This window comes from Patella vulgata, chromosome 7, assembly GCF_932274485.2.
Source record: "Patella vulgata chromosome 7, xgPatVulg1.2, whole genome shotgun sequence".
NCBI lineage: Eukaryota > Metazoa > Mollusca > Gastropoda > Patellidae > Patella > Patella vulgata.
In genome coordinates this window covers 9473613-9492990 of record NC_065885.2, presented here as the reverse complement: position 1 = coordinate 9492990, position 19378 = coordinate 9473613, and the positions used below count along the sequence as shown (strand labels likewise).

Here is a 19378-nt window from a genome sequence, read left to right as displayed (position 1 = left end):
TGCAGAGTCTGTTGTACATTTAAACCCCTCAACGTTCCCAAAGCTGCCTAACCATTCAATCATAAAATAACAACTGCTCCCTAAACCAAACTGGCAGACTATAAGCTGTCGGGCTGACAGTTAGGGATACCCTGACATTTTTGCCCATTGCTTGCCCCATCGATGTTTTTGGAAGTCTCTAGTTTCCATATATACCAAATTTGACATACTTTTATTGGAAATAACTACCATATAATTCTTTCATGAGAATGTACCTGTAAGATGCAGTATGTAAGATTAGATAATGAGCAGACAGTTCTCGCTATAATAATTCAAAAATAGGTAATATATTTCAAATTTCAGTCAAAGTATTTTATAAATGTTTGAAGTCTTGATTGTCATTGCTACAATAATAAACAAAGTCTTGATTATTAATTTTATTGTTAAATTATTAGATATTAAAGATGGTTCTAATCCATTGAATATCTACGCCATCTGATGAACTAGAGAGTTGATCATGGGCTTCAATGTTTAAATAATAATTTATATAACATTTATAGCTAAAAAAAAAAAGACCTGCAATAGGCAGATTTAGCTCTTACATAATGCATCTTTAATTAGAATTAGACAAATACAGTGGAGTCTAAAAACAGCATTATGATTGAAGTTTGTGTTCAGACATCACAAATTGTTTTTTCTCCATCACAATGGTTTGTAGAAAATGTTAAACCCATTTATTTTAGATTTCTCCAATATTCATATCCACCTGTGTGCACGTTGTTTATCAAGGAACATCTTTTACCCGCTTCTAACATCTTAATTTTATAGTACAAGAAAAACGAGGACGTAATTTGTTTTCACGAGCAACAGCAGGTGTATTTGGTCACTCAGAGAAAAGAAGTCGAGAAGACACCAAAGACAAAGATGATGGTCATGAGAGCCAGAGAAGAAGAGTGGAGGAAAGAGGATTAACAACAAGAAAACCAAAAGAATCTCCATCAAAACCTCCTGATAGTCCTGATGGTATGGGATATTTTAATAATAATAATAATAATATGTACATTTATACTGCGCACAGTTCCATGCTAATATACATGCTCATAGCGTTACACAGTCTGGATGCCATAATAGGTCATAAATAGATGAGTTTTTAAATTAGGTTTGAATGTTTCTAGGCTGGATGATAATTTAATGTTCAGGGGTAATTCCATAGAACAGGCACAATGTGAACAAACAATCTATATCCAAATGATTTGAGTTTATATTTTGGGATTATAAGATGGTGTTCTTGTTGAGAACGGAGTGTACGTCCAGGACAATAGTCAATATGGTGCTAGACAGGAAGGTACTAGAAACTTCACAATGAAATTGACCTGTTGTGGAAATAACCTGTCAAAGAATTTAGTCTTGAAATACAATCAACACAATTCTAAAAATTGTCATGTTCTTTGGAAAATATATGTTGCTAATTTGAAGTTAAAAAATTACATCAATATATTGACTGACTGACAAAGTGCTGATGTGAAAGCCTATCTCTGGTGCATGCCTTATCAATAATTTTACATGCTTCTTTTGATCTATTTGGTGTATGACAGACTTGATATTTTAGGATAGTCCTCTAATTAAATTAATTGTTATAAGTGTATTAGAAAATTTGAACCATTAGCATTAGATTTATGGTTCAGTTATTATTGAGAGAACATGATCGAGTCATGAAAAAAAGACAATATATTGCTTTATAAAACTGTTATAGTTTTGGACCATATTTAATTAAGGGTATATGTTAAATTGGCCCATGTATAGCTGTTATCACTGGTCACTTCAGACAGTTATATAGAAGGACAACTCGTGTTTTACTTTTGTGTTCTCTTAAAATCTTCATAACGCATCTATCGTAGCAATGATCTCTGTGTTAAAATAATATTTGGAACGTGATTAACCAGTTCTATCATATATGTGGTAATGACTGACACCAATATTGTCCTTATGTTAAAGTAAGTAAAAGTCCCTAGAGGGTATTTCAAGAAGTGGGTCCTACATAAAGTTTGTAGCCATGGTTTACACCTATCAGTGATGTAAAAGGTGTCTAAGCAATTGTTGGTTAGTGATTGTCGGGGTACACTGCATGGCATCTTCATTAGCTTAGTTGGTGAAGAAAAGTAGTATGTTAAACAACATTTCATTTCATATCAAAAATTGTTGTTTAGCCTATGTTGATCCAATCTGAATGATTAAAGTACAGATCTATATTTCGTTTCGTTTTTTATACCTTCGATGGCCTACACTACACAAAGATCTGACCGGTTGTAGCAATAGGACGTGTCAGAAGTCATACGAGCGGCTTTTGACCCTATGATGTCAGACATTTGATTAACCAATTAACATTGATGTTACTAGTGGATTACCCACAGTTCCGTGCAAAACACGCCTTAATCTCTCCGTAACAGACCGTTTCATTGGCTAATACCTCACACTATTCAGAATTTGTCAATGATAACAACTCTTCCAGATCCTGGTGTAGTAAAGACAAGCCAAACGAAATTTTGAACTATAAAAACAAAACCAAATGGGATCTGTGTTGATCTGATTCAGCAAGTATCGTAGATATGTGACATATTTAATATTAAGCTAAATGTTTGTCGCAAATGTCTTTTCATTTCTCTTTTATTTTACAGAACCAAGAGTTCGAAGAAGAACTATTGACGATGTAGATTCGAAGGTTGCCATTGTAGTAAAAGGGATTCCGGCAAAGTTCAATAAAGTTCCTATTCTTAAACAACATTTTAAGAAATATGGAGACGTGAGGAGGGTGTATCCAAACATCAATAAAAACATGGCTACTATTCATTTTGATTCCCATGTAAGAGTTTTTCTCATTTTGGACTGATAACTTACTTTTTAGTTCATTTTGAGTGAAGTCTGTGCGGTTGCAAGCCCGGGACTGTACAGCACAGTGGACGCTTACGACTAACCCCCAGATCCATTCCCTTGATTTGATATTTGTTTATTTTTTCAATGTCTACATGTCTGTCTCGTCTTTCTCCCTTGTCAGTGATGCAGGACGGAGGGGCTGACAAGGAAAGCTGTCTAGTCGTTCGGATGGGACGAAAAACCGAGGCCCCGTGTACACATTGGCGTGCACGTAAAAGATCCCTTGGCAGTTGGAATTCGATATAAGAGTAGGCCGTAGTGCCGCTGTCCTGGCAAAATTTCCCTCATAGCACACTGTATGGCGTATGCCCGTCTTCACTAGCCCAGGATAGGAGCAGAACAGTAGGACGTTAAACCCCATTTCATTTCATTTCATTTCTGTCTCGTCTCTAGGTTTATCATGTACATTTTTCTTTGCGTGTTTTTTAGTGAGGTCCTCCTACACTCACTATTAGTATATTGGTCCGTTCTTCATCTGTCCTGTTGGAGCAAAAAACCCCTTTTTATTTCATTCATTATTATATTAAATTATTATATTTGGGGTATGGTTTAAACAATGTTTTATTTCAAGTACGACATGGGTATATACAATACTGATATAAGGCCACCTAAAATAAAATAGTTGGTGATCGTCCTTTTTTTTCAAAAAATGTGGGAGGGAGGGAGTTTTTTTTTTTTTTTTTTTTTTTTTTTAATGAATATACAGAATAAGCAATATACTTCAGGAATATTAACCTTTTATTCCATGTCAAAACACAACTCATCTGCATGATCGTCATTTGAATTGTTCAGATTGATTATTTAAACTTGAGATATTCCGCCTTGGATTCAATCAGATATAAAGAGATTTATAACTGAACACTTATAGGTGGTGCCGACTGGTTTAATGTTGCAGGATATCAAATGTTGCAAAATTTCCAATTCATATCATGTCTTTGGACTGATATTCTTTTTAGACATTCAACTTTCATAATATTGTATTTTGCGAATAGTAAGACCAGAAGAGCCCCCCCCCCTCCAAAAAAAAAAACACAAAAAAAAAAGACATTTTGCATAACGACTTACGATCACTAATATTAATAATCGGTTGATTTAGTTATTCATGCCCCCCATGGCCATTCCGAAAATCTGTTGTTACATTTATTCGAGAGACTGTTTCATGTAATTCAGAATCGGCGAGACGTATTCCCATCTTAACATATAGTTCCAGGTTGTATTCAAAATATTGTATTTGGTGCTGTACGCGTGCAAACAAAAATGTCAGCCATTGTTGCCGTTAACAGGTCGTAATTTGTTTATGTCATTCAGTCCTACGCATTTGAAGAGTATTGGAACACGTGCCAATAATTATATCCGCTTCATTAACTCTTGCGATTTGGAATTTCGTAGCCTGGCTACATTATGGAACTTTTACCATTGGTTTTAAACATCGTAAGAAGGTAAATTTTGAAAAAAAAAATAAAAAAAAATTCTGGTCGGGTAGAATTTTCTGGTCGGGCGGGGACAATCACCAACTAATTTTTTTTATGTCGCCTAATGGTATTTAAAAAAAGTATGACATGAGCAGGGGTCTCGATAACCGGGTTCGCATCGCACTTTGCGAATCAAATCTTGCCCGTTTCTAATCACATGCTAATCAAAACTGGACATTGCTAATCAATTTGCCTGCTAATCAAGTTCGAAAAGTGATTGAGACCCCTTGACATGGAATTTAACAAAAAAAAATATACTGATGTCCAAAAGAAATTATACACATTAAAAGTTTTGTTTAGATTAAAAACATTTGATAAAGCATTACAGAGTTTGTCTCTTGCGTCCAAACTCAACATTTGTAAGCAAAATAAAAATGTGAAAGAAATTGACATTCTACCCAAATACTGTATACCATGGAAAAACGACTTTGGTTGATGCAGCACAAAATGCACAGTGTATACTTTCTTTTCGATATTAGTATAGTACTAACTGTATGTAACTATATTGAAGTATAGTGTAAACCATTTGAGAGATCATTATGGAAAATTCTGCTCCCCAGCTTCAGTCTGCGAAAAAAAAAGAGACAAAATCAATGAAATTAGTACAATGTTATGAGATATTTTCCATATTTATTTAACTTTGCTTTTTTTTTGATTTGATGGATTTTTCACATCTGTTTTTAGGAGTCAGCAGATAATGCTAAAAGGCAAGGACGTTATATGGTTCATAATCAACCGCCATTACAAATAATCTGGAGTTCCAACGTACCTACACCACCTAAATCATCTTCTAGTACTAGTAGTACCAGCATATCTCAATCTACAAAAACATCTTCAAGTCAGGCAATATCAAAACAAGGTTTGTAATCACTTAACAAATTTTTCATTGATCAGTTATATCACATATATCTTTATATTTTTGGGGGGTTGGATGGCCATATGGTCTAATTCATGCACTTTATATCAGAAGGTCTGTCATTGTGTCGGGGGGTTGGATGGCCGAATGGATAGCATGTGCGCGCTGCAATGCCTGTCATTGAGTCAGCTGATGTGGTTTCGAATCCCTGGTTTTACGTGACAAGGAGTAGGGTTGTCTGTCCAATCTTGTGGGTTTTCTCCGGGTCCTCCGGTTTCCTCCCACTGCTAAAGACCCCTACGCGCAACTAAATTATTGAAATAAAATTAAACCATATGTTAGTCCCGAAATGACCTAGTCTGTGTCGAGTGGAAGTTAAACCCCATTTCTCTCTCTCTCTCTCTCTCTCTCTCATCATTGTGTCAAGTGGTGTGGTTTCGATTCCCCGCTTGTACAAGACAAGGAGTAGGGTCACCTGTCCAACCTCGTGGGTTTTCTCCAAGTCTCTAGGTCCTCCCACTGCTAAAGACCCCTACACGCAAGCAAATTATTGAAATAAAATTGAACCATATGTTAGTCCTGAAATTATCTATTGTGTGGCAAGAGGACATTAAACCCTATTTCTCTCTCTCCATTGATATAGTTGAAATGGTTGGACAAATGAATTAGATCTAAGTTACTACTGGATGATAAAATAGTGAGAAAGGATGTAAACTTGATGACAATATAGTCCCAGTTAAACATAAGTACAGCAAACTTTGGTAGAATAAAACATAAGTTTATGACCTCTGATGGTTTTTACCTTTGATAAAGGGTTGTTATTATCTTTGATAAAGAGTTGTTAGTATTTTTGATAAAGGGTTGTTTTTATCTTTGATAAAGGGTTGTTTTTATCTTTGATAAAGGCTTATTACCTTTGATAAGGGGGTTGTTATTACCTTTGATAAAGTGTTGTTATTCCCTTTGATAAAGTGTTGTTATTCCTTTTGATAATGGGTTATTATTAAATTTATTAAAGGGTTGTTGAAAACAGGGTGTTATTACCTTTGATATTGCCTTTGATAAATAGCTGTTATTCCCTTTGATAAAGTGTTGTTATTCCCTTTGATAAAGTGTTGTTATTCCTTTTGATAAAGGGTTGTCGAAAAGGTTATTACCTTTGATATTGCCTTTGATAAATAGTTGTTATTCCTTTTGATAAAGAGTTGTTATTCCCTTTGATAAAGGGTTGTTTTTACCTTATATATGGTTTTGAGACTTGAAAAGTAATATAACATAACTGCTGTTTTATTCTACCCAAATCTCATGTACTTCTATTCAGTGGGGACAATGTGTATACAAGCTTTAAGCAGAAATTTTGACAAGATAGTCTTGTTTGTCAAGTACCATTACTACGATTATCTATTTTAACGTTAAATTATTAAATGGCGCGCTTGTTCTAATCCATTCCAATATCACAGCTATCCGAAGTTCTAGATAAGTTGATTATGGGATTGTCATGTGAATATATGTCTAAATAATAATTCATATATAAGATTTGAAGCTAGAAAAAAGACCTGCCAATGGAGATTTAGCTCTTACATAAGGGTCATTCCAAGTAAATCTGCTGAAGGATTATTAATCTACATAAAAAATTCTTCCAAATCCACAAATTTGAAGAATATTGTCTAACTAGAAGATATAGAACCAGTACACCAAGATCGAGTCATACAATAGTAGTTTCGAAACTTGCGAAGGGTACCCTGAATGTCTGTTAGCGATGTTCAAGGCACACTACATGGCATATTAAAATCTTCATTAGCCTAGTTGATGTGGGAAAGTAGGATGTTAAACAACATTTCATTTCATTTCATATCAAAAATTGTTGATTAGCCAATGTTGATCTGTGTCAGCAGGTTTTGTGGATATGTGACATATTTAATATTAAGCTAAATGTTTGTCACAAATGTCTTTTTATTTGTGTATTATTTTCCAGAACCAAGAGTTCGAAGAAGAACTATTGAAGATGTAGATTCGAAGGTTGCTATTGTAGTTAAAGGGATTCCGGCACACCTTAATAAAGTTTCTGTTCTAAAAGAACATTTTAAGAAATATGGAGATGTGAGGCGGGTCTATCCTAACATCAATAAAAACATGGCTACTATTCATTTTGATTCCCACGTAAGATTTTTTCTTTTTTTATCTGATGACTTACTGTTGGAGCAAAAAAGTAGGACGTTATACTCCATTTCATTCATTCGTTATAATATTAAATGATATAATGGAATAGAAAATAAACTAATGCTTATAATTAATTAATCAAACCAGTTTCTACATAGAAAATACTAAACACAGCAGCCATAACCAAATCACGAACCAAAACATCATCTCACAGAACACCTATTCTAAAATCTTTACATTGGCTCCCAATACCAGCTTGCATCAACTTTACGGTCCTGTACGTGCCACACACACCAGTGTCTATGATTTTTGACGGATCCTTTTGAAACTTTGCATACTTATTCTTTATACCCTAAGGGCGATCTCTGTTGTTTTTGGTGAATGCCAGACCCCCAGGGGTAGAGTCACACCCATTTTTTCTTTGTATGTCTGTGTGTTGCCTACAGGCCACAATTCTTAATGGATCCTCTTGGAACTTGGCATATGTTTTCTTTATAGCCTAAGGATGGCAACTATTGATTTTAGTGCATGTCCCAACCCCCAGGAGCAGAGCCACCCCCATTTTTGGTGTTTATCTTATACAGACTGCAATTCTGAATGGATCCTCTTGGAACTTGACATATGTATTCCTTTTAGCATGGCAACTATTGATTTTGGTGCATGCCCTGACCCCCTGGTGCAGAGTCCTGCCCAATTTTTGTTTTTAGCGTCTGATGGTCACAATTGTGAATAGATTATCTTGGAACTTGATATGCTTACACTAAAGGACGGCAACTATGGATTTGGGTGCATGATCTGCCACACCCCCTTTTTTGTTAATATTCTGTAATTATTAACAGATTTTGCATACAATTATGCATAATCCATCATAGGGTTGTACCTATTGGTAGCGTTCCATATCCAACCCCCGGGGGCTGAGCCACGCCAAATTTTTATGTTATTCGTCTACAGGCTGCAATTCTGAATGGAGCATCTTGGAACTTTACATATTTATTCCTTACACCGTAAAGACAGCAATTATTTGTTTTGGTGCATTTTCCGACCCTACATAAAAGTTATAAATAATAAAGATAACAATAATATTTTTAACTTTCCCTTTTTTTAATTTGATGGATTTTTCATGTCTGTTTTTAGGAGTCAGCAGATTATGCTAAAAGGCGAGGACGTAATCTAGCTCCTCAAGAACCACCAGTACAAATATTCTGGGGTTCCTACATGCCTACACCACTTAAATCATCTTCTAGTACTAGTTGTACCAGTGTATCTGAATCTACAAAAACATCTACAAGTCAGGCAATACCAAAACAAGGTTTGTAATCACTTAACAAATTTTTCATTTATCAGATATATCACATATATCTTTATATATTTGGTGGGGGAATGGATGGCCGAATGGTTTAATGTGTGCACTTTATATCATAAGGTCTGTCATTGAGTGGGGGGGGGGGGTGGATGGCCGAATGGTTAGCATGTGCGCACTGTATCATAAGGCCTGTCATTAAGTCAACTGGCATGGTTTCAAATCGCCATTTGTACATGACAAGGAGTAGGGTCGTCTGTCCAACCTCAGGGGTTTTCCCTGGGTCCTCCAGTTTCCTCCAACTGCTAAAGACCCCTATGCGCAAGCGAATTATTGAAATAAAATTCAAACCATGTGTTAGTCCCGAAATGACCTAGTCTGTGCCGAGTGGACGTTAAACCCCATTTCTCTCTCTCTCTCTCTCTCTCTGTCATTGAGTCAAGTGACATGGGTTCGATTCCCCGCTTGTACTTCACAAGGAGTAGGATCACCTATCCAACCTCATGGGTTTTTTTTGGGACCTCTGGTTTCCTCCCATTGCTAAAGACTCCTACTTATTGTAGCTAGAGTCATATAAATTTTGAGTTTTACATAAGTTTGTATGTATTATAACATATATTTTTTTCATAATATTCTGAGGGGGGACTCGACAACTTTCTTAGAATTTGGTCCACTGGACATGGAATAATGTATCTGCCAAAAGAAAGATTTATCTCTTAAATAATGTATCTTTAAAGATATACATGTATTATGGGAGATTAGATAAAGAGTTGGCAGTTATCACTATAATAGTTAAAAACTAGATAATGTAAAGAGAATTTGCTAAAAATATTAGTCAAATTGATCCACTCTGAACCGAAAATTTAGGGATTGAATTTTAGACCTAGCCTCGATCATCATTACTAAAGTCGGTACGATAAAAAACATAGTCTCGATTATCCATTTTTTGATTTAATCATCAATGAGCGTTGAGCAGCAGAGCTGGTTGTAATCCAGTAAATTTCGCAGGCTAACGATGACATCGAGAGTTGATTATGGTCTGGATAAGTTAATTAATATCTAATTAATAATTTAGATAACATTTTAGGCCTAAAGAAAGACCTTTAATTATGCCTTATAAATATGTATTTGAATAATGTCTTTCAGATGATGTTTCACCATTGAGAGACAGAAATCAAAAAAGTAAATGGGAGACGAGTGATGTGGATGATGAATTGGCAAGTATGGCGGGAACAGCAGATGTACAGGGTGGTGATATACGCAACTTAAATAGACCCAAAGAAGATGTTAAGAAAAAATCTGATGCTTACAGTCAACCGGTCGCTAAATCAGGACGTGTTTCTCCAGCACCTAAAGGAGGGAAAGTCTCTCCTACAGCGAGCCCCATTAAAACTACTAAAGGAGAGACAGGTATAAATTACGACATTGTACATTTTAAGCTAATTTATTATTCACAGTTCTGTGTATAACAATCACTATATTATATACACAAAACGTTTGACAAGATTTTTGGGGGTTAATCCTTTAGGTATGACGTCATTGTCCCTACAGCGCAATTAAAACATTAGATTGTCACAAACCATTATATACTTCTCTTCTGATTGTAGGGGGTTGGATGGCCGAATGGTTAGCGCATGCGTGTTGTATCTTAAGGTCTGTCATTGAGTCAACTGGTGTGGTTTCCATTCCCAGGTTGTACATGACAAGGAGTATGGTCGCCTGTCCAACCTCGTGGATTTTCTCCGGGTCCTCTGGTTTCCTACCACTGCTAAAGAACCCTACGCCCAAGCAAATTATTGAATTAATGTCAGTCCCAAAATGACCTAGCTTGTGTCGAGTGGAGATAAACCCATGTTCTCTCTTTGTATCTCGACAAGATTTCACTTGTTTTTATTAAGCATACAAAATTATAAATGAGGAATTAATGTATATGAGGTATATTCATCAATAATATAAGGACCCGTAAATTAACAATCATGAAACCCTACGTTATATTGATTACAGAGTTAGTACTAGAGTAGGGCTTGATTATATTAAAGGACAATATTGGTGTCAGTCATTATCATATATATGATAGAACTGGTTAAACACGTTCAAATATAATTTTAACACATAGATCATTGCTACGATAGAAGCGTAATAAGGGTTTCAACAATCGGAAGTGACGAACGCAAAAGGAAAACACGAATTATCCCTCTGTATAACTGACTGAGGTGACGAGTGATAACAGATATACATGTATGGGTGAATTTCTGCTCACTAATAATTCCTTCAAAACACAAAACAAAAATAGAAAAAGTCTGTGCATTACCATGTTTTTATTAAATATAGAATGAATAAAAACAAGGGAATGTACGGACTATTTCTATTTTTCTCTTGTTTTCTTATCTAATGACATTCAATTACTTTATTGAATTGTCAGATATCCTCTTACAGTCTCATATAACAACCTTTGGTCTTTGAAGGAATTAGTGAGCAGAAATTTGCCCGTGTATCTGTTATCACTCGTCATTTCAGTCAGTTATATAGCGGGATAACTTGTGTTTTCCTTTTATGTTCGTCACTTCTGTTTCTTGAAATCTTCATAATGCATCTATTGTAGCAATGATCTATGTGTTAAAATTATATTTGGAACGTGTTTAACCAGTTCTATCACATATGTGATAATGACTCACACCAATATTGTCCTTTAACAGTGAATGTGATTTCTACTAAGGATAGAAAATTTATTAAACTGGCATTATGCAAGAGGTAAATCTGCCTCTTGCAGGTCTTTCTTGAGGCCAGAAATGTTATATAAACTATTAATTAGACATTTGTTAACATGAAAAGATCATAATAAACTCTAGATGCCATCTTATGTGTCCGATTTGAATCTGATCTGCGGTTCAATGCCCATTGATGATTAATCTGCAAAAATGGATAATTCAGACTTTGTTAATTATCGTGACAGCGGTAACAATGACAGTCGATGCTACAGTGATTTTAAAATAAAGTTTTTTCGGCTTAGAGTGAAGCAATTTGACTGAAATTTTCAGCGTATTCCGTTTACATTATCTAGTTTTTAACTATTATGGTGACAACTGCCAATGCTTTATCTAATCTTCCATATTGTATCTGTAAGACTTTTTCATCAGTTATAGGTGTTTTAATACAGGATTTTATTGTCATCCTAATGCTATGTACTTTATGTTTACAGCATCATTTACAGCCTTATTTCAAGCTATATGTAGAACAGTTTGGGAAAAGAAAGAATTATTGGACCTTAGAGACAAGTTGATACGACAAGCAGGTAAATATTGATGAAATAAAATGAAATGGGGTTTAATGTCCTATTGTTCTGCTCCGACTGGGCTTATGAGGACGTGCATAACCCGTCCAATGTGCTGTGAGAGAAATTTTGCCCAGACAGCGGCGCTACGGCCTACTCTTATATTGGAATTCCAACCAAGTAGCTGCTCATAGGCACAAATCACAAGCACTCATTAAACATATGACAGTCGAAAAAATTCTGCTTTTAAAGTCCCTGTGAAGGTCTGTACATTTTCATATTTGGAGCAGCTGTAGAAAGGGCACATCCTCGTTTGAATTTGAGAGATTTTGAATCTATTGCAATCTCTAAAATCATTAGAGTTCTTTTTCGTAGCATCTGAACGACTAGACACTGTCCTTGCCAGGCCCCATATCCTGCACCACTGACAAGGGGAAACTACGCTGGAAGATCCTTAGGACAAGTAAAATTATATTAAATATATTGATGTAATGTTACAGGTTCAGGTGATAAGAAAAAGAGCGATTTAGCTACAGCCAAGGCATTCACCGGAACTTGTCCAGATATGTGTCCAGAAAAGGAAAGATATGATAGACAGGAAACTAGAAGACTTAGTATTTATGAAATGATTCCAGGCACCGAAAATGTGGTAAGAATTTAAATGCTTGGATGTTAAAAATTGCATACATAAAATTCTGTTAGTCATTAAAAGTTTAGAAACATGTTACACAATCCTTCATCAAGGTGTATGCATAAAAATTCTGTAGTTTCATGGTGATTAATGAAATGGATTTTGTTGAAAGTAAACATATTTTTTTTTTGTGGACTAAGGGGAGACAATTGGTAAATGGATAGTTACCCCCCTTGACAGACTAAATTTGTGTTTGGGGCAACATTTTATGGTTTATAGAGGATTATTAATTGTTATTATCAATATATGCTATTGTAGGCTACCTAACCCTCACAGATAGAGTGGATTATCAGATATACCATGCTCGAGTTGCTATATTTTATAGTGGATAATCAATTGTTATGAAAAATATATTTGTTATTGTATTATTTGTTGTTATTAATATATTTGTTATTGTAGGCTAATCAACCACCACAGATAGATCACAATCGCGCTGTTAAAGAATACAGTAGATCTTCAGCTGATCAGGTTAATGTCTTTTACCTTTATAATACATTTTAAAATATCTTTAAAGATACATTATGGGAGATTAGATAAAGAGCTGGCAGTTCTCACTATAATAGTTAAAAACTAGATAATGTAAAGGGAATATACTGCAAATTGATCCACTCTGAATTGTGAATTTAGCGATTGAATTTCGAACCTAGCCTCGATCATCATTACTAAAGTCATTACGATAAAAAACATAGTCTCGATTATCTATTTCTTGATTTAATCATGAATGAGCATTGAGCAGCAGATCGGATCCTAATCTAGTAAAATATCACAGGTTAGCGATGACTCAATTCAGTCATATTTGTTAATTATGTGACTATGAATAGGCATCAAGCGTGTATATACAGATATGTGTTGTTCAGTTTGGTAGATCACCGCCGCCAAGTAAATGAAATGAAATGAAATGAAATGGGATTTAACGTCCTACTGTTCTGCTCCTATACTGGAACCACGCTGGAAAATCTGGATGAACTTTCTCGGCCAATGCAGGGATCAAACACCCGACCTCCAGGCTAGCGAGCTAGCGTCTTATCCACTTAGCCACGTGATCCCCCGCCGCCAAGTAGGTCAGATATTTAATCTGATTGTATATATATCATCTGTATGGTTTTAATGGTGTAACGAATTCTTTATATACATCAGTCTTTTTTCAGTATTTGTCAAGACACTGGCAGTCTGTCTACAATTAGCTCTGCTTGAGAACAGACATTTAGCTAGTTGACCAACTTTTTGAGTCCTAAATCGAAGATTTTAGTCGAAAACACTAATGTTTTGCTTTTATTTAGGGGGGGGTGGATGGCCGAATGGTTAGCATGTGCGCGCTGTATCATAAGGTCTGTCATTGAGTCAACTGGTGTGGTTTGGATTCCCACTGCTACAGAAACCTATGTGCAAGCGAATTATTGAAATAAAATTGAACCATATGTTAGTCCCAAAATGATATAGTGGATGTTAAACCCCATACCTCTCTCTCTCTCTCTCTCTCTCTCTCTCACACTCACTTTCTCTCCCCCACTCCCCCCCCCCATCCCCCTGTCAGTGTTAACTCAGTAATGCTTGTAATGGCAATACCTTTCTTGATTTAATGTTAGGGGCCCTTATTCACGAAAACTTAAACTAAGATAAAATCGAAATTTTAAGAAATACTGCAATTCGATTGACTGACCAGTAAAATCAATTTGCATATATCCAATTTGCATATTGGTCAGCCAATCGAATTGCAGTATTTCTTAAAATTTCGATTGTATCTTAGTTTAAGTTTTCGTGAATAAGGGCCCTGTTTTATAATTAATTTTGTTATTTTAAAACCGGTTTTAATAGACTGAACCCCTCCAACATGAACTACGACCTGAACAGGTGTTGTTGAGTACAATGACATATTTATTACGAGAAATAGCTGATCGTGGTGAAGAAGAAAGATGGGCTGATTGGTATGATTTCTTGTGGAACCGGACCAGGGGAATTAGAAAGGTATATCAATATTCTGCTTACACTGTAACCCAGGTATCATTTAATCTTGTGTATTCAGCACTAATTTCTATCACATTCATTCAGTATCAAATCTTTGTTTAAAAATTTGCAAAAATTGTATAAAATCACAAAAAATCATCTAATCGTATAAAGTCATTAAAATGTCATTATGTGAAAACTAAATCTGCCTATTGCAAGGTTTGTTTCTGGCTTCAAATGTTATATGAATTATTAGTTATATATTTATTCACACGGCAAGCCCATAATCAAATCTCTAGATCATTGGTTGGCTGAGATATTGAGTGGATTACACAATGTCCACCATATCTTTTAGCCAGTTATACAATCTTTAAAGTAGCAATATTTGTTTTTATTTTGTAAAAATCAACCATGTCTGGTATTTGCCATGGAGACAAAACATACTGTTGTCATCTACATGTACAAACATATTGAGTGTCGGAAACCTTCACATTTCCCAAATGCAACATTTGAGAACCTTAATTCTTAAATTGGTTGGTTATTAAAATAGTATTTGTTTATAGTAAGTAGGGAACCATGGTGACTCAGTGGGTAGGATGTGGGCTTGCTAATGGAGGTCGCATGTTCGATCGAATTCAAGTCTGTTGAAAATCGTAGCCATCAGATGGCCTTGTGAATTGATTATGGTCTTGTTTTGTTAATAAATGTCTAATTAATAATTTATATAATATTTCAGGCCTAAATAAAGACCTGCAATAGGCAAATTTAGCTCTTGTATAATGTATGTTTAATCCCCTTTTGTTATCGTTTACTATGGTCACCTGTACCCATTTCTATTACAGAAATAGTTGACAATTATTGACAATTTTTAATTTTTTTTACCAAAATTAAAGATGTTTAGTTATTTTAACCATTTAGCTTCTGGCAGATGTAAATATTGACTGCCCATTTCAGATGGTTCTAGTGCTAATGCTAGGTTCCCACTGTCACGATTTGTGCTATGAATGAAATTGTGGTTCTAAGCGTGGAGTAATCGTGGTGATCCTGTCACATGGCCAGTCGTAGCAATCGTGTTGATAGTATCAGAACGTATCCGAACGTATCTAAGATTGTGGACTCAATAGGGACAATCCTATAGTAATGCATCACCTGACAGAGAGAGAAATGGGGTTTAACGTCCACTCGACACAAACTAGGTCATTTCGGGACTAACATAATGTTTTAATTTTATTTCAATAATTCGCTTGCGCGTAGGGGTCTTTAGCAGTGGGAGAAAACCCACGAGGTTGGACAGGCGACCCTACTCCTTGCCACGTACAACCGGGGATTCGAAACCACGGCAGTTGACTCAATGACAGGCCACATGATACAGCACGCGCGTGCTAACCATTCGGCCATCCAACCCCCCCAATGACATTGGGAGTCTAGCATAAAGGATGAAACCTGATCATTTTTGGTTTATTTCCATTGTCGGTGATATCACCTCAGGGGACATTAAATAAAGCTCTAACACACATGGTTTATTTTTGTAGGATATTACACAACAGCAACTGTGTAATAAAAATGTGGTAGAACTGATAGAAAAATGTGTCCGATTCCATATATACTGTTCACATCGGCTCTGTGAACAAGACATGATGGTCTTCGATAGTAAAATAAATGATGAAAATATGACAAAATGTCTACAAACTCTGAAGGAGATGTATTATGACTTGGAGAAAAATCAGTTGATCTTCTGTGAAAATGAGGCAGAATTCCGAGCTTATATGGTATTAGCTAATCTGAATCAAGGAGATACATTACGGTAAGTTAGATACATTACGGTAAATGGTGTTTTATATATTTTGGTAGGCCATTAACTTCTTCCAAACTTGGGTAAGATGCTGGCTCGCTAGCTTGGAAATGAAATGAAATGAAATGGGGTTTAACGTCCTACTGTTCTGCTCCTATACTGGGTTAATGGAGACGGACGCTAGCTTGGAGGTTGTGGGTTTGCTCCCGGTGTAGACTCAGAAAGTTCATCAGGATTTTCGGAGTAGTTTCCGCTTGTCAGTGGAACAGAAAGGAGGGTGTGACAAGGACAGCTGTCTAGTCGTTAGAATGGGATTAAAAACCAAGGTTCTGTGTACATATTGGCGTGCACGTAGAAGATCCCTTGGCAGTTGGAATTTGATATAAGAATAGGTCGTAGTGCCGCTGTCTGGGCAAAATTTCCCCCCTCATAGCACACTGCATGCCTCTTTACATTAGTCTGGTTGATGCAGAAAAGTACGACCAAGTCTGGACATTAGCTACCTGTCATAAACTTTTGTTAGACATAAATTATCACACAAGGCTTTTATTATAATGTGACAGGTACCTTATGTTCAGGCTTGAGTGAAATGAAACGAAATGAAATGGGGTTTATCTTCCTATTGTTCTGCTCTGAACTGGGCTAACGAAGACGGGCATATGCGCCATACAGTGTGCTATAAGGAAAATTTTGCCTGGGCAGTGGCGCTATGGCCTCTTCTTATATCGAATTCCAACTGCCACAGGATATTTTGCATGCCCGTCAAATAAAAATACAGAAAATACGAACTGAACTTGATGATTTAAATCAAACTATTGACTTTAACGCTCATGATTTTGATAAGTTAGAAAATTCTGTTTATTTAGAAAATTTTAACTTGGTTAGTGAATCTTATGTTTTAAAGCTAATTAAATCGTCTGCTCCTAAATCTTGTTCATTAGATCCTGTTCCGACTTCTGTTCTTAAGGACTGTCTAGACGAAGTTATTCCAGTTTTTACCAATATTATTAATTCTTGTATATCATCCGCTACTATTCTACACTGGATCCTAATGTTTTTAAAAATTACAGGCCAGTCTCTAACTTAAGTTTTATTTCTAAAATATTGGAGAAATGTATTGCTTCTCAGATAAAGACCCATCTAGATGATAACTGTTTGTATGAACCATTTCAAAGTGCTTATAAACAATTTCACAGTACCGAAACAGCTTTAACCCGGGTTTCAAATGATATTTTAATGGAAATTGATAATAGAAAATGTTCATTTTTTAATTTTATTAGATTTATCTGCTGCTATTGACACGGTGGACCCTTCCATTCTTCTACGTAGACTTCAATTTAAATTCGGTATTTGTGGCTCTGCATTAAATCTTTTAGAGAGCTATCTTGTGGGTAGAAAACAGTATATTTTAGTTAATTGCAAATCGTCGTCTGAATCTGTTTTGTCATCTGGGGTTCCCCAAGGTTCTGTTCTTGGTCCGATTTTATTTACCCTCTATACGTCACCATTAGGAGATATTGTCAGAAAATATGGTCTCAGCTTTCATTTGTATGCCGATGATACTCAGTTATATATTTCATTTACACCTAATTGTCCATCTTCTTTCAATTTATCAAAATTGCAACTTGAGAACTGTATTAGTGAAATTAGAAAATGGATGTCAAAGAACTTTCTAAAATTGAATGATGATAAAACCGAATATTTGTTATTAGGCTCAAGGCATCAATTAAGTAAATCTGCACAAAATAACCCCCCTGTTGTAATTGGTAATTGTGATATATTTTCATCTTATTCTGCTCGTAATATTGGCGCTATCTTTGATAGTTTTATGCTTATGGGAGCTCAAGTAAATAATATTTGTAAATTGTGCTATTTTAATATTAGAAATATAGGTAAAATACGTAAATGTGTAACTGTAGAGGCCACAAAGTCACTTGTTAATTCTCTGGTCACTTCTCGATTAGATAACTTTAATTCACTTTTAGTTGGTTTACCTTTAAAGCTTATAGATAAATTACAAAAAGTACAGAATACTGCGGCTAGACTTGTTACTTTAACTAAGAAATGTGACCACATAACTCCTGTTTTATATAATTTACACTGGTTACCTGTTAAATATCAAATTGATTTTAAGATTTTATTACTTACTTTTAAATGGTTAAATAATTTAGCTCCTGTTTACCTCTCAGATCTTTTAGACCTTTATATACCTGGCCGAACATTACGTACATCAGATAAACTACTTTTAAAGCCCAAAACTGTTCAACTAGTCTCTTATGGTCAGCGCTCTTTTAGTTATCAAGCACCTGTTTTATGGAATAATCTACCATTTGGTTTAAGATGTTGTACATCTCTATATTCTTTTAAAAAACAACTTACACATTTACTTTATTTAATCAGGCTTTTAACTGACTCTGTATACAATCGTTAACATGTCCATAATCTTGTTGTTTATGTGTGATTTACATTGTCACTTTGTAAAGTGCCCCTGAACATGTTATATGAAAGGGTGCACTATAAATATGCTGTAATAATAATAATAATAATGGGACCTCAGTTTTTTGTCCCATCTGAATGACTAGACGTCTGTCCTTGTCAGGCCCTCCGTCCTGTATCACTGACAAGGGGAAACCACGTCGGAAAATCAGGATGAACTTTCTCGGCCAATGCTGCCAGGCTTGAGTACAACATTATACATCATTTCATTTGTATTCAAGATTGTATAACCATTCTGTTACAGTGAAGTTCAAGAATTACGTGATGTTGTACGCCAGTCTCCAGAAATTCGTTGGGCTTTGAAGATTTATTCAGCTTTAAACAGTAATAATTATGTTAGATTTTTTCGACTGGTAAAGCAGGCATCATTTCTAAATGCCTGTATAGTTCATCGATATTTTACACAAGTTCGTAGAAAAGGTTTACTGACTTTGAAGAAAGCCTTGGGAAAACACACAAAGGTAATTAAGCTAATTCATTTGATAA

General features: G+C 35.4%; 1 protein-coding gene across 2 annotated transcripts in view; it reads left to right on the top strand.

Annotated features, from left to right (window-relative positions):
- The window catches only part of LOC126828843 (germinal-center associated nuclear protein), a 42182-nt gene that overhangs the window by 4357 nt on the left and 18447 nt on the right, over positions 1–19378 (top strand). Inside the window, exons 4-15 of one of the 2 annotated variants that reach the window (XM_050558854.1) lie at positions 808–1002; positions 2655–2839; positions 5067–5241; positions 7214–7398; positions 8533–8707; positions 9845–10108; positions 11898–11990; positions 12470–12618; positions 13060–13128; positions 14476–14625; positions 16137–16408; positions 19137–19353. In XM_050558854.1, coding sequence (XP_050414811.1) covers positions 808–1002; positions 2655–2839; positions 5067–5241; positions 7214–7398; positions 8533–8707; positions 9845–10108; positions 11898–11990; positions 12470–12618; positions 13060–13128; positions 14476–14625; positions 16137–16408; positions 19137–19353 — 2129 coding nt within the window. The remainder of the gene's footprint in view (positions 1–807; positions 1003–2654; positions 2840–5066; positions 5242–7213; positions 7399–8532; positions 8708–9844; positions 10109–11897; positions 11991–12469; positions 12619–13059; positions 13129–14475; positions 14626–16136; positions 16409–19136; positions 19354–19378) is intronic. The other variant, XM_050558855.1, reaches the window with a different exon arrangement.